A 15,017-nucleotide genomic window follows, 5' to 3' on the forward strand; every position below is an offset into this window, starting at 1 on the left:
TTATTGTTTTTGTTTTGTTGCAATTTCACTGAGCACTGTAAAGTCCCACGTGGTGTGAATTTGGTTGGATATCCACTCTTTTGAACATTTACACCTGTCTTTTTTGACTTGTGAACAAACTTTTTTACTGTAGAAGAAGGGACATTTTTGGAAAATGGCCTTAAGACTCTTCCTAGAGTGATGGGTAGCTGCAATTTCTACTCTAAGATCATTGCTGATGGCTTTCTTCTTGGGCACTGTGTAAACACACATCTGAATGCTTCAGACCAGCAAACTGCCAAAACCTGCTGTTATAGGGGTCCTCACACTTGCTGATGACTGATTATTCAAGTTCATTTGATTAGCAGCTCCTTGCTGCTACTTACCCTAATAATTCCTTTTTTATACTCCATTTCTGCCTTTTGACCAAATCTTTTTCTTACATAAATAATGACACTATCTGATATGCCATGTTTAGTAATTCATCTGAACTTTTATTTGCCTTATTTTAAGACTTGCCCAGGATTCGATGTTTTATTTTAATTTATGTAATGTACAAAGAACTGAATCAAGGTCTGCTTTCTTCCTCCTATAACCTTGAATGAATACATTCCTGACAGTATGTTCACAACCGCTAAAAGTGGATTTCAAAGATTTATTCAATTTATATGCGATTTCCAAAAGCTAATAATTCACTGATTAGTTCACATTTCTGATAATCGTGATCAAACAATAAACACACAACCAAAGATTTTTTTTTTTATTCAAAAAAGCAAAACAAAAACAAAATAATCATGCAAGATAAAACTACAACTCTCATTATTTCCTGTTCGTGTGTGTCTGTATGTGTACCTGTGAATTAATGAGAAAATCATATCAAGAGAGACACCAGGAACTGTAAACAAACGATCTATTCATTTTCCTCAAGTGTGTAAGGAGAAACATTTGGTCCTTTAATCAGGCACCGTTTGCATTTGTAAAGAGAAACTAGAGGAAATGTTAGTTTGGTAAGAGCGTCTTTACATTTACAATCCTCAAGTAACCTTTTGCCATTTTAAGCTACAATTAATATACACATTTATCTACATTTCCCTATACAATTACATTATATTCAGATGGATCTTCTATACAAAGAATCTGCTATGCATTCTATATGTCTTTTGTATTGAATTAGTTCAAATGTAAAGCTAAGCATTAAACTAAAAGGCTCTGATGTAAAATCTGTTAGATCTCTATCTAAATCAAAGAAGTGTACACATAAAATTGTACTTTCGACAGCAAACTGAATTCAGAAAAATCCACCATAATGTTTCTAGAAAAATATGAAAATTTAACATCCAACCTATCATTTAACTCTTTTTTTCCAGGCAATTATTTTTCAGTCTGAAGGCGCCACCTTACAGTCACCACATTATTACTGTCTTTATATTGAAACATCACCATGTTTTGTTGGTTGCTGTTAAGCTATAGAGAAATTTGGATTACAGACTCATTTTTTGGTTTAAAAAAATCTACTGACTTAAAGTTCGAATCTGCAGCTGAGCAGATTTAAAGAGAAAAAACACGAGTTAGTAGTTTTGGTATGTCACTATTTATGATTATAGTGATTGAGGTGATAGTTATAGAGAGAAAGAGAGAGAGCTTTGTTTGCCTGACAGCACATACTGCTTTGGATAGTTAAGGGATAAATGACTTTTTGTAAATATATCATTCATTCAGCTGATATCTGTACAATGATCATAAAAAATAAAGTCACAAATGACTGTACAGAAGTTGTAGTAGCCCTTTTTCCTCCAAAGAGGCTGAAAAATGTTGGCCATTTAGTCCATGTGCATGAAGTCTCCTGATAGATTTTTACTACCACTTAACAACATTTCTCATAAACATAACCAATGAAAAACAATTAAAGCCAGAAAATGTGTGCAAGTGGGCTGCTTTCCCGATACAGCAATACTGGCCTCTAGTGGGTAAGGTTAGTCATCACAGCTCTGGGAGAAGTTGGATAACATGCACGCCATGGACCACTGGGCTCTGTTTTCATTCTTAATAGTAAACAGCTGCCACCCTCTGGCATAACATATAGTACTGTTAGGAATAGCACAAAGCTACTAATCACTTCAAGTGTGCGGGATGTGAGAGAAGCCTCACACATTAGTGAAACTCACTTGGCTGAAATAGATTCTAGCTGTAAATCACTTTAATCATACGATCTCATCAGATGAAAACTTTAGAAGTCAAAAGGACTTTGAGAGTTGAAAATGTGGTTCAAAGCAGTGCAGCAAATTTAACCCTGTCTTTACATCTTGGTCTCATTGCTGACAGGATGCTCATTTTCGTACTCATTCTCCTGGTTGATGAGCCGGTATGGCTTCTTCTCTGACTCCTCCACCACTGAGTTGCCCACCTCGGGGTCAGTGTTCTGCAACTCATGGCGAGACAGATGTTCCACTATGCCTGCACCAATGGAGTCCCCAAGGACATTAGTAGTGGTGCGCAACCGGTCCCTAATGAAAGACAGGTGACAACAGGAGGTTAGACATGAAACAAAAGAGAACAAACCAAAGCAAGACAGGACAAAAGATGCTAAACTTAACAAAAAAAAAGCACACTGACATGTGTTCATAAAAATACATTTAATTAGAAAATTGTAAGTGTGATTTTAAAATTGTTTCAGGCTATCCTCAGACTGAATGTACACAGCCAGTAGATGGGAGGAAGAAGGGGCTAGCGCAGGAGATACTTGTGGATTGAATCAAATCCAGATGGATTACGTATCGTGGAATGTGAAAGGAGTGTCTCTGGAAGCTGTCCTCTTATCCTCTAATCAAGAGTGCAAGGCACAACAGATATTTCTACTAGGTCAAAATTGATTGAATTCATACCACACAGCAGCACTACGTTTTATTTTCTCAAAATTAAATCCTCCCCGTTCCTCCCTCATACCAAACTATTTCCAGTTTGTACAGTGAGTGATGCAGTTTCACAGCTAAATTGTGAAAAAGCCTGGCTTAGTCTCCCTTTTTTACTGACTGCACAGAAGGACATTAGCTTTTTTTTTTGTTTGTGTTTTTTTTTTGTAGCAATATAAAGCCAATACTTACAGGAACCAATCGACGGCAATGATCAGTGTGATGTCATCTGTGGGAAGGCCTACAGATGTTAGCACTATCACCATGGTGACCAGTCCTGCCTGAGGGATTCCAGCTGCTCCGATACTGGCTGCAGTAGCTGTGATACTAAAACAAATAAAGGCAGATGGAGCGAATTACCAGGAAATTCAATTTCTGTCCCCATAATAAGTCATTCTATGGTAATAACACTGAAGAGGGTCACTTAAATGTATTCCCTTGGCTACAATACTACTTGTTTATTCCTCTCCAACTAATTGGTGGCAAAGAAACACCATACGTAAATGCACACAAAATCTAAGGGAAATTGTGACAAAACAAATCTGATAAAAGAGTGCAGTGTACAGCACATACCTGATGGTAAGAATCTGTCCAAAGTTAAGTTGATAGTCATTGACCTGAGCGATAAAAATAGCTGCCAGGGCTTCATACAGAGCAGTGCCGTCCATGTTTATGGTGGCACCAACGGGGAGCACAAAGCGGGTCACGCGTTTGTCCACCTTGTTGTTTTCCTCCAGGCATTTGAAGGTGATAGGCAATGTGGCAGAGCTGCAAGACAACAGCGGTGTAATAATTAATTTATTAATATTATTAATCTGACACAATTTATTTTGCTGATTGATATGTTAATAAAAGTTATTGCAGTTTGTTTTCAACTCATTTGGGAACAGCACAGACATTAGTGTCACACATGTAAAATCTGCTTCCAGCTCACTAAAACAACACAAAAGTGAATAATATTAAACGTCTTTTGGATGATGCTTCTTTACCTGGATGATGTTCCTAGAGCAGTGATGAGCGCCTGCAACAGGCCACCAATGAAGACAAAGGGGTTCTTCCTAGTGATGACGAAGTAGAGAGTGGGCAGGACAAAAATGGCGTGGATGAGCAGCCCGCAAATGACTGTCACTGTATACATTCCCAGCTGGCCACCCATAGCCGAAATGTCATCCATCTCCACAATCTTACCAGCAATCAGGAACAAGATACCAATGGGGGCATACCTGAAGAAAGATGGCTGTTATGAATTTGTAAGCTAAACACGTCATTCATCCATCCAATAACCATCCTTCGTGGTTCTTACCACATTATTATGGCAACCAGCCTCATGATGGCCTCGTTCAGGCAGTCAAAGAAGTCCCTTAGTGGCTGTCCCTGTTCTCTCATGTTCCCGATGATGAGACCAAAGCATATGGAGAACACCACCAGCCCGAGTGCATTGATTCCATTTACCGATCCTGGCACAGGGATCATCTCCTCTATTTGTTGGCTGCCATTGGGTGCGACTAACGTGTCGTTTATAGTCATCGTCACATGGACTACTCGCTTGGCGTATTGCGTCTTGAACTGGAATTTAGCAAAGAAAGAAGACAGCTCTCAAACAGTAGTTTCTAAACATCTGGGCAAAGTAATTAAAAATAATTAAAAAGAAAAAAATGGCTTAGCTTAAAGATAGCATTAAAGATTACTATGAAACTGATGTGTAATATACAACTTAAGAATGAGCATTTGGATAAGAATTCTGTGTCTGTGTGACGTCAGCAAGTTTTCACTGGAATAAGATGCCAGATGATCCTGATGTATGGTTTAAAATCTGGATAAATTTGTTCTAGATAAAATGTAGAGAAACAACAAGCAAATGCAAGCCATCCAGTTCTGATGTACCCTAACACCAATAGTCTTTAACATTCTTTCTTAGGTTTACTTTTCCTTTAAGATGAGTGGGGTCAATCAAGACAGATCAAGGGTCAGGCCAGCTCAAATCAACATGGGACTTGTTCTCGACATATACAATTATTGCTGTGAAAGTTTCGTTTTATATATCAAATACTTTTCAAGATTCAGAAATGTCACTAATTGTCTTTTACAGTGTTTTTTTATTAGCACATGCACAAATATTAGACTTAACAGGCTTGAATTTTTTCAAGCTTCTGGTTATCAGACATTTTCTGATGCATCTACCCAAATTATAGATCTGGATTCATTTTGATGATAAGAAAGACAAGTGAAAATTTCAGGCTTTTATCTTTAACTCAAACATTGCCTCAGATTCAGTGTGCAAAGAAAATGGCCTGAAGTGGGTTGACTGACCATTTTCAAAAAATATCTTTTGTGAAGTGTTTGATTTATGACAATAAAATGTCACAGAACTCATTATATTCGAACTTTGGACTATAACATTTTTATGCAAATAAAAGAGGGTAGAATAGAAATGTTCTAACAATTTGCTTATTTGAGATGGAATGACCTATAAGGGAACACATCTGTCTGATCCTTCAGACCGCCCAGATAGAAGATGACAGAGCAAATATAAGCTCAGATGCCGGAGATGCCAGAGCAGAGGTCCCAAGGTCAGACCAGCAGACTGACCTCAGGTCCTCTGTGTAGGTTCTGCAAGACAAGATCTTTGCAGACCTCACTAAAATAGCGAGACCTAACGAAAAAGTGGAATCAACTCTAGAAAAAAAAAGTAACCTTCACAAATGTTCACAAAATATAACAACCCACAAACACATGTCAGCGTACCTAAATTGTGTTCAAATGAGGAAGCAAAAGTCACAATAGGATAACATGTGTTGTGTGGAGATGTGTTTGAATGGCTTGCTGGGTGTGCCATCACTGTCCCAAAATACTTTTTGTCTATTTTAATAACGTTTCGCAATGCCCACCTTACCAGACACTGAGATAAATAAAGCATGTCTAATGTGTTTTTAAAAGGATGCTACCAAAGGAGTTAATCGTGGAATTTAACTCCACTGTTTATTTCGGCAGCATAGGTCAGAAATGACAATGGCAATATGAAAAGGATTACTAACTGTGAGTTTTTAAACAATGCTAACTGTGCACTCAGGTACAGATGTGAGACATCTTTGTAAGATAATCAATTTTCTGTAAGTGTAGAAGAAAACGGGAAATGTGTGGAGGAAAAATTACCTGTTTGGTGCAAGCCTCCACGAGGTTAGGTGGAAACATGTTCCTGCAAAACACAACAAAATCAGTACATTTAAAAATTAGAATGAATAAATTACAAACTACAAATGCATATTGATAATATAAAAAAAAAAACAATCAAACAATCAAAAAGGAATTGCATAGGATATTAAGACCACTGTGTGATTTTGCAGTGCATTTTGCAGCATTAAAAGATAAAACAACTTAAAAATCCTTCTCCCAGGTTGAACACCTCCATCTCAGTGACCTATATCAAAAGGGCAATTAGTAAGGGACTATGAATCCTCAGTTTTGCTGATTCGGTCATTGTACTGGAGTGATCTTGTGAGAACGCTTGTTTGGTCAGAATGCATAAAGGTATACCTGATAAGATCCAGAAAGGCATCAGCAGCGCTGACCTGCTCTATCTGCTGCTGCTTGGAGAACTCATCCTTTGATCCTTTTCCAGGGTGAATAATGAGCACCATGACAATACCGATGAAAACAGCGATGATGGTTGTAGTGGTGTAATAGACAACTGCTCTTATTCCCATTTTACCAGAAGCACGGCTGTCCAGAGCAGCAATACCTGCAAAATGACAAATCATCAACATATGAGCAGAGTTTTAAAAATAAATAAACACATTCACTGACAGCTGTACTTTTGGAAGAAGCATGGAGTGACTCATGCTGTAATAACTCCTATATACTAATGAAGAAACAGTGCCATAAAGGTTGTGTTGGGCATGATGTAAATTAGTCACCGCAGAGTTCGTGACTGTAATATTTCATTATTTCTTTATGTATATAGTAGAATAAAAAGAATGTGGTTATTTTTTAAATAGGGTGCAATAATACTACAGTGAAGTTTGTAAAGATAGAGCATGTTCCTGTTTTTATGATGGTTTCTATTAAAAGAATAATGCAGTAATCCTGCCCAGGGACTTTTATTGATGCATCACTAAAGTCTATCCCTGTGAGCATACGGTTAGCTTGGGAAATGAGGCTGTAATTATAGATCAAATGTCTCCATCTGGATTATCTGAATTACTATCTGTGACAACAAAAAGTGGCAAGAAACACAATCTGACTGACCTTTCCTGATGGAAAAACAACACCTAAAGCACACAGAGGGGAAAATTGTTATACGCAAAACTGCACATACTTTCCAAGTTGTCAATTACAATTTGGGGGATAAACTCTGTAAAAATGAATTGGCAGTTGAATTAAAAACTAGAGCTGGCGTCGTTCCGTGAACTCTCTTTATCGCTAAAAAGTTCTACATGTCCTCACGGACATTAGTTTGGTGTGTACACACTGTGCAGAGATGTAGGTTGCAGATAAGCAGTCTAACGTCAGCTCAATGTTTGTGTGACAGAAGGGGGAAAAAACTAAGTATATAGCACATTAAACCACTGGCAAGGCTTAGGAAGCAGCTGAGAACACAATGTGACAATTTTATGCTGAAAGAATGTTGTGACTCCTGCTGTGTGTGTGTGTGTGTGTGTGTGTGTGTGTGTGTGTGTGTGTGTGTGTGTGTGTGTGTGTGTAGCTAGTTACTGCCATAAAAATCAGCAAGTTACTGTGTTATTTTCTTCTTCTTCTTTTCTGTTTTATGGTATGTACTACCCAGCATAAAGGTGTAATACCTCCACCAGCTATGTTGGCATGACAACCAGACAGGTACCTCTGCTATTTAAATGTAATATTAGCACTTACATTTATAGGCTATAAATTTTATAGAGCTTGATACGCCGACACAAAAATTACAATAAAAGCAAATAAACAAAATTATTTTTAGCTTCAGAAAGAAACTTTAAAAGAAATATCTGGTTCTCAGAAAGAAATCGATGCTGCAGAATAACTGAAGTTTAACGGCTGCCAGAAAGAATTTGTGAGGGAGTCGCAGCGCCTGGAGGCTAAACTGTCCTCCACAGTTCTAATAGCATTAAACAGACTTTGTAGGGATAATGGTAGCAAGAAGAAATACAGCCATTCAGAGAGCTGGATTTAGAAACTGACAAGGCGTTTCAATGGGCGCGATAGTGGTGTTGTATTTTTAAAGTGTCAGGTCCTATTATGGCCATTATCTTTATTCAGAGCTGAGGAAGGCAAAGAAAGCTTTGTGTGATGGGAGATGTATGTGTTTCTTTCGCATGTGTCACTTTGATACTGTCTATACCACAGTGTGTGTGTGAGAACCAGTTTGAGTTTTAATTGGAGGTGAAGGCATTTTGGTCTGTCCTCATTTAATGACACAGCCTTGAAAGTTATATTGAGGGCTAAGACTTGGTCATAGGGGTCAGGTTAAAACTGGGTATAGATCAAGGCTGGGTTAAAGGTTGCAATTTGGTATTTAGTTGTGATGTTTAAGGTTACGGTGAGATGCCAGCAAATGGATTATGTCAGTCGGCATTCAGACAAAGAGCACAATTGTGAGTGTGTGTCTCTGTTTGTCCGTGGGTGGGTGGGTGTAGCTATTGCCCCTGCTTTGGCCCTCTCTGTACCTCTTGTCTTAACATGGCCAGACTTGAGCTTTTATCTGATTCTTTTTGATCCTCTTCCTTCCCTCCTCACCGTTCCCCTTCCTCGTTCTCTTCTCCCAAATTCTTCGCCTCCTTTCTCTGCCACCCCTCCATCATCACCCCTTATTTCAGAGTGTCCCCCAGTACACCTCCCCTGCTTTCCCTTCTTTCCAAACCCACATCTCACCTCACCACCCCCCCCCCCCCTTTTTTTTTCTCCTTTTTTTTCGGGGAGACTGATCTTATTGCTTCAATCCTCTTTCATTGCCACCCTTTCCCTCCCAATCAACCCCCTTCTCTTGCTTTCCCCCAATTCCCTTTCTGACAGCCCTGGGAAAACTTGTTGACTTAGTTAGCCCCAGACGCACACAATGATCTCCAGCCTGTTGTCCAGGCAACAGCGGATACAGCCGTACCAATTCCATCTTTTCAAAAGAACGAAAGATTGAGGGAGAGGAAGGACAATGACCTTCTTTTTTCATATGGGCAATGTTCATCAAATACAAAAGTAGGCCTGCCTTGGGGAGGAAGTTGAAATGCAGGACATTGCAATTCCAAGAGGTCGGCCCTTAATGCAAAGACAAACTCCACGGTTCTAGCAATTCTTTACCTGCCAGTTTATGGTCAGTCAATACCTCTGCACCTTAGTGGGTATAACTACAAATACCAACAACTTACTTTTAGTGCAGTAACTGCAAATAGACATATTGACTGTAGGTTTGTAGAAAGGGGCACTTCATATTTAGATTGGTGTTTTTAAACTTGCAGCTTAGCTGATGAGATCGTGTACCTTTCAATGCCTCTTATTCCATGTAGCTAAAATTCTTATGTGCATGCAGGACAGCACAGAGGAGGAAAATGATGCTGCAGAACATTCTTATGAGACCTGCAATGGTACTCTTGGACTTTATTTCCTTGTAAAATTACACTTTTATACTGGCACACTTCGAAAGATTTGATTTACGTTCCTCTTCCAGAAACTTCCTCTGACTTCCCTCTCATGATCCCTTCACATCATTTTTTTTTTACTACCCATGTCTCTTGTTCCTATCCAGCCCATTCTTGGCTGTATAAAGGTTCTGTGGTGGAGTTGGCTCTCACAATGAAATGCCTGAGGACAATATGGATTGAGAGGTTAGTTTATGTGAGTGGGCGAGTGAAGGAGTACGTGTAAAAGAGAGCTATAGAGAGAGAGAGAAAAACTGAATGAAACGTAATTTTGAAAAAGAGAAACATTCTCTGTATTCTCTCTTTCTTATTCTATCATTAAAAACATTTTCTCTAATAAGCCTTCTCCTTCCTGCCTGTCCTCTTTCTCCTCTGTGTTTTGTTTAAAATACCTTTGAGGTCTTTAAACTGATTTGGAGTTCTACTTCACTTTTAGAAGAGATCAATTCCGAGGCAAATCCTTTTCTACCCAGTCTTAGGAGCGTGACAGTCATATTGCACAGGGCTACAGGTTTGCAAAAGACAACTCATGACTGTGAGGCTCCTGTGCTCTATAATATGTTATTCTCAAAGTCATGAAAGTATGCAAAGCAATCAGTCCTATAGAACATAATGAAAATACTTAAAGATGAAATATATGTTACATTTAGCTCAACTAGAGTTGGACACCTTTTAACTGTGTTCTAAAAGAACTTGTAATGCAATAACTTTACCCCATTAAAATAATAAAGATACCTGAATGATCAAGAGACAAATACAGATGAGAAAAAACCCTCTGGTTTTATGAACATGCATGAAAGTCTATTTTTAAACAAAGTATTTGTAATTAAAACGTATGAATGAAGTGATCGTTTTTTTTTTTTTTTAACTTACAGTAATCAGATTTCTGCATATTATTGTTATACTGTTTATAATGTTACTGGAATTTGTTTTCCATGTGCTACTATTTATCTCTTCATGCAGATGATGTTTGCTGTTACAGCATCGGCTACGTGCAGCAGTGTAGTGTTTGACTGTCTCTGGTTCTGAATAGCATCTAATAACTTGCATTAGTTTGTGACTAAGGCAGAATCCTTTTTCTTTTTTTTTTTGATTACCACATGCTGTTGGTCATGTGACATGATGTCAGAGGATGCTGTTGTTACGCCCTGCTGAAGCACAAAGAAGGTTATTATCGGACAATTGTCTATGTCATCCCTTCAGGAGACTGGCCCCTCCGATCCCCTCCAATCAGTGCTCAATGACTGGGCGTTAGGCCCTCCTATCTATTTCGTCAATGCTGTTGACTCGTATTTTGGAAATTTACACGTTCCATAACTTTATTCATTCTTACACTTGCTACAATCGAGTTCTCGCGTGTGTCTGACTTGCATTAAACACTTGAAAACTTTGTGTCATTTGTTTTTGTTCTGCAATATTTGGCCAAATTTACACGAGCTGCATAAACAAATTCTGAATGGCTTCAAATAAAACAAAATGTACTGTGACTGCTGTGGACATGCTGTTGCAAGATTAGAGCATTACTACAATGATCAAGCATGTGATTGAGTCTCTCTCTCTCTCTCTGGTTATGAGGTCATCCTAACCACATCTACCGTGAGGCCTAAAAGACACAAGCACCACTAGGTGAACACACTCTGCCACTCATGAGGGTTATTTTGGTCAGCAAGCCACAAAACAGCAAACAACACTATCAGCTTCTTAAAATAAACACAGACGAGTTTTAAGACATCCACATACATAAAATCCCATAAAAACAGAATCATGTGCTCCTTTTTCATATGTGAAAACTGATGTGTTGCAGCACTTCCACAACAGGATAGCAGGAACTCAGAGTACACATTAGTAGAAGGGAGGCATTTCTACACTAGATACTGTATTACAAAATCTGAAGAAAGCTGTGGAGACATGCTGAATAGGCACTTTGAATTACTGCTGTGGATGTGTGGCTAAGACAAAGGGTAGTATTATGTATTTATGATATTGGGAGTAAAGTGCTGGGTATATTGTTGTTCGATACAAGTGTACGTTTCTGAGAGGTAAGCCAGAAATAGACAATGACTACAAGTTACTTACCTTAATAACAGATTAAAAATGTGGCCTTGGGTGTCTCAGATGTATTTAACTTTATGACGCAGTTACTCATAGAGTAACTAAATCATTTCTATTTGAGACATTTGATACATTTTTTCATAAATGACTTTTCTAAGTCATCATTCACGATTTAAAGTAACCCTTAAAACTTGACTATTTTTATTGTTGTTGTTGATGGGGGTCAGTTCCCTGACCTCCTAATCTGATGTATTTGTGACTAAAACAAGAATAAAACAAGGTTCTGACAGCGAGTAGTCTATGTATTTTTCATGGAAATGCATCTGTATCTTTTAGTGTCCTCATTGCTCTAAAAATGTTTTGATGCCCATACCTGTAATGAGACTGGAAACCAGCAGGGGCAGCACCAGCATCTGAAGCATTCGCATCAGCAGTTCTCCAGGAAAAGAGAAGAATTTAATTTCGCGGTAAGACATGTTATATGGCCGAAGGGCAAATCCCAGGATTATACCTGCAGTGTGAAGCAGAAGCAAAGCAGAAACTTAATGTGACCATTTTAAGTTGACATGACAACATGAGCTTAGTAGAGTCCTAGATTTAACACCAACACGGGGATGAATACATCCTTAATATGAGTTAAAATTATTAGTAGGCTATAATGCTTGTGACTACTTTCAAAAAAAGATAATCTAAGTAGGTGGTGCTATAGTGTTGAAAGTTTAAAGCCCTTGATGTGCCGTTTAGACTCTTCAAAACACCAGTAGTTACGCAATGGTTGCGACTCCTGCTTTAATTGATTTTTAAAATGAGATTTTCTGGTTAAAATGTCTGTTTTTATCTTCGGTTTCAGTGAAGTCTGTGTCTTCAATGAGCTGTTTGTCCACTCCATCAGTAATCCGCAGACAAGGCCAGGTGGCTGACCCTGCAGCCTGAAGTGAGGAGTATCCGGAGTTTAACAATCAATCAAATGTGTTTGTTGTGGCATGGTGTAATTCTAGCAGGGCTGCAGATGTCCAGGCAGCAGGCAGGCCCGGCTTACATCCTACTGAGTAAGAGTCAGAGGTTAGAGCACTGAGCTGACCTTTGGCTTGATGCCAAAGGCCAGTTGAAGGGTCAGCTAAAGGCCAGTTAAGAAGTTAATTTACGTTCCCTGTATTCTCTCATTTGGAGAGTTTGTGTTTATTCGTCCTCCTTTTTTAGTACAGAGTGGAGCTGTTGGTTGCAAATTCATGGATTATTTGCATGACGCTTAGAATGTGCTGCACTCTACAAGTTTGAAGAGAGGAGGGCTATGTGGTGTACTCCAGTAATCTTCAGTTTTTAATGAACTGATTTATTCTTCATGTAAAACATGCCTGAAGTAAAAAATAAATCATCCTCCACTTACCAATAATAACTGCAGCAACAGTGAGAATCACAAAGGCATTTCTGGTAAAAAATCCCTTCACATCATCTTTTGTCATGTTCTCCACCTTCTGTCTGGCTTTTATTGATCGGGACTGGATTCCGGCTCGGATTTGTTTGAGACCACTCCGGGTCTTCTGCTGGTTCTCACTGTTGCTTTGAGTCATAGCTGCGAGTGAAATCTTTAGATCTGTTATGAATGTGGGAAAACCTGAACTCCACTCAGCTGTGACAGGAACACCTTAAAGGTGCTGATGATTCACTTGATCCGTTGCTCTTCTCTGTCACGCCTTCTCCTTTGGAATTGCCTGGTTGAGAGGGAAGAAAATATTTTAAAAGTTACCCAACTATTAAGATTAGACAGTCATGCAGTTAGTTGAATCAGATAACAGAGGTTAGTGACTCTATCATATTTTGAAACTACTACAGCAGATGAACAAATACATTTAAGTGAGACTGAAAAATTACAATATCCCATTGCAACTTCTGACAGATGACAGCAATAATTTAGCAGCACCATCCCACAAGAAAACATTTTAACCCTTCCTTGGAGACATGCTTTCTTATGACAAGCCCATGTGCTGCTATGCAAAGGGCTGCAAACTTCCTCTTATGCACACTAGCCTCAACACACGTGTACAGTTTCCCACACATCCACACACGCAAACACAGCTTCTGGTTAGATGGGTAAATGTATCTGCAAACACATAAACTGGTATAAAATACTAAAAGTAGAAGTTGTTTCTGTACCTTTAGACTCAAGTGAATGCTTCCTTTGGAGTAAAGTCTCAGTTTCTCTGAGGAAAGTTGTGTCTTAAAGCTTGATCAGTGGGAGACGGACAGAGGAGCTCTTTGGCTTTCAGCTGGCTGGCGTGAACAACTAGCAATGAAGAGAAACAGGGAGAAAAAGGAGAGGGGAGGAAAAAGGAAAGGAGGGAGGAGTGGTGGGATTGAGGGAATGAAAGAGCCAGTGAGAGAATGGAGGCGGTGCTGGAGTAGAAGATAAACTAGCTAGTCACTCATATAGTGTGGGCTTGTGGGGAGGTGAGGCGGGGACTAAAAAAAAAAAAAAGTGAAGTTAGGTAAAGGAGGGGGTCGCTTTTCAGACGAGGGAAGCTCGAGGAATAATGAGCTTTCCAAGTAGGAAAAAGAGAAAGAACCTTCTTGTTTTCTTCTGTCTCTGTCAGCCTCTCTTTCACATGGTTTTTCACGCTTGATAAGTTCAGCCTGATTGGAGATTCCTGCAGCGAATGAGTCAAGAGAGAAATAAAAGTGCCCCATCCATCAAAAAAATCTGGAAGTGGATTACCTATTCATACATTTTCTTATTGGCACATTTCCAATAGACACATTATTCAGTCTCTCTTTCTCACATTTTTCCATTGAGTACAAAGTCTGGTTGGCTGCCCTATTATTTCTAAAAACCTGTGGAGTTTCAAGTTTGTTAAACTAAAAAGAGAAGGTAAATATTTACCAAGTGGCTATCGTACAAGTGGTGCTCAGCTTTGGGCCATTAAAAAAACAGACTAGTGATGTGTCGGTCGCGAACGAAATGGCTCTTAGAGCCGGATCTTTGACGTGAATGACGCGAGCCGGTTCCTTATTGGGAGCCGTGGGGTTTTTTTTTTTTTCTTTCTCTCACCCACTCTCTTGCACTTTTTTTCCGAGTCACTTGTGCTTTGCGCTGGGAAGAGGGGGGAGGGGCGGTAGTTACACTGGCAGTAGCACAGGAACAGAGCAGGAGGGAAAGAGAGAGAAAGAGAGCCAGGGACAACAACGTCACATTAGAAAGGTATAGTAATCATCCACAACTATATTCAGTTGCAGATGATAAAGGATTCAGAAAGTTTATTCATGCAGGCCCATATGACAGAGAATATGCATCTTCTTTTTGTTTTCATATTTTAATTTATATTTAATTGTGTTGTGGTTTGCAGTGTTTTGTGTTGTTTCACTTTAAATTTGTTTAAAAGGAAAAAGCTGAAAATTTAAATAGTTAAAAGTTGAAATGTGAATAGTTGGTTTTTGTATTATATGATTTATTTATTAC

At 38.9% G+C, this 15,017-nt stretch overlaps 1 protein-coding gene across 1 annotated transcript; it reads right to left on the minus strand.

Annotated features, from left to right (window-relative positions):
* Positions 1 to 724: 724 nt before the first annotated feature.
* Positions 725 to 13,907, minus strand: slc1a3a (solute carrier family 1 member 3a). Its single transcript, XM_084946274.1, has 10 exons — positions 13,718 to 13,907; positions 12,951 to 13,275; positions 11,937 to 12,074; positions 6,423 to 6,627; positions 6,042 to 6,084; positions 4,192 to 4,454; positions 3,878 to 4,111; positions 3,462 to 3,656; positions 3,081 to 3,215; positions 725 to 2,483 (listed from the first exon to the last, which is right to left on the minus strand). The coding sequence occupies exons 2-10, from the start codon at positions 13,132 to 13,134 to the stop codon at positions 2,276 to 2,278; spliced, it is 1,605 nt and encodes a 534-aa protein (XP_084802400.1). The 5' UTR covers positions 13,135 to 13,275; positions 13,718 to 13,907; the 3' UTR covers positions 725 to 2,275.
* Between the last annotated feature and the right edge of the window lie 1,110 nt (positions 13,908 to 15,017).

Source organism: Perissodus microlepis, chromosome 12 (assembly GCF_051167445.1).
Source record: "Perissodus microlepis isolate ML-2025 ecotype Zambia chromosome 12, ASM5116744v1, whole genome shotgun sequence".
In the NCBI taxonomy this organism is placed as follows: Eukaryota; Metazoa; Chordata; class Actinopteri; order Cichliformes; family Cichlidae; genus Perissodus; species Perissodus microlepis.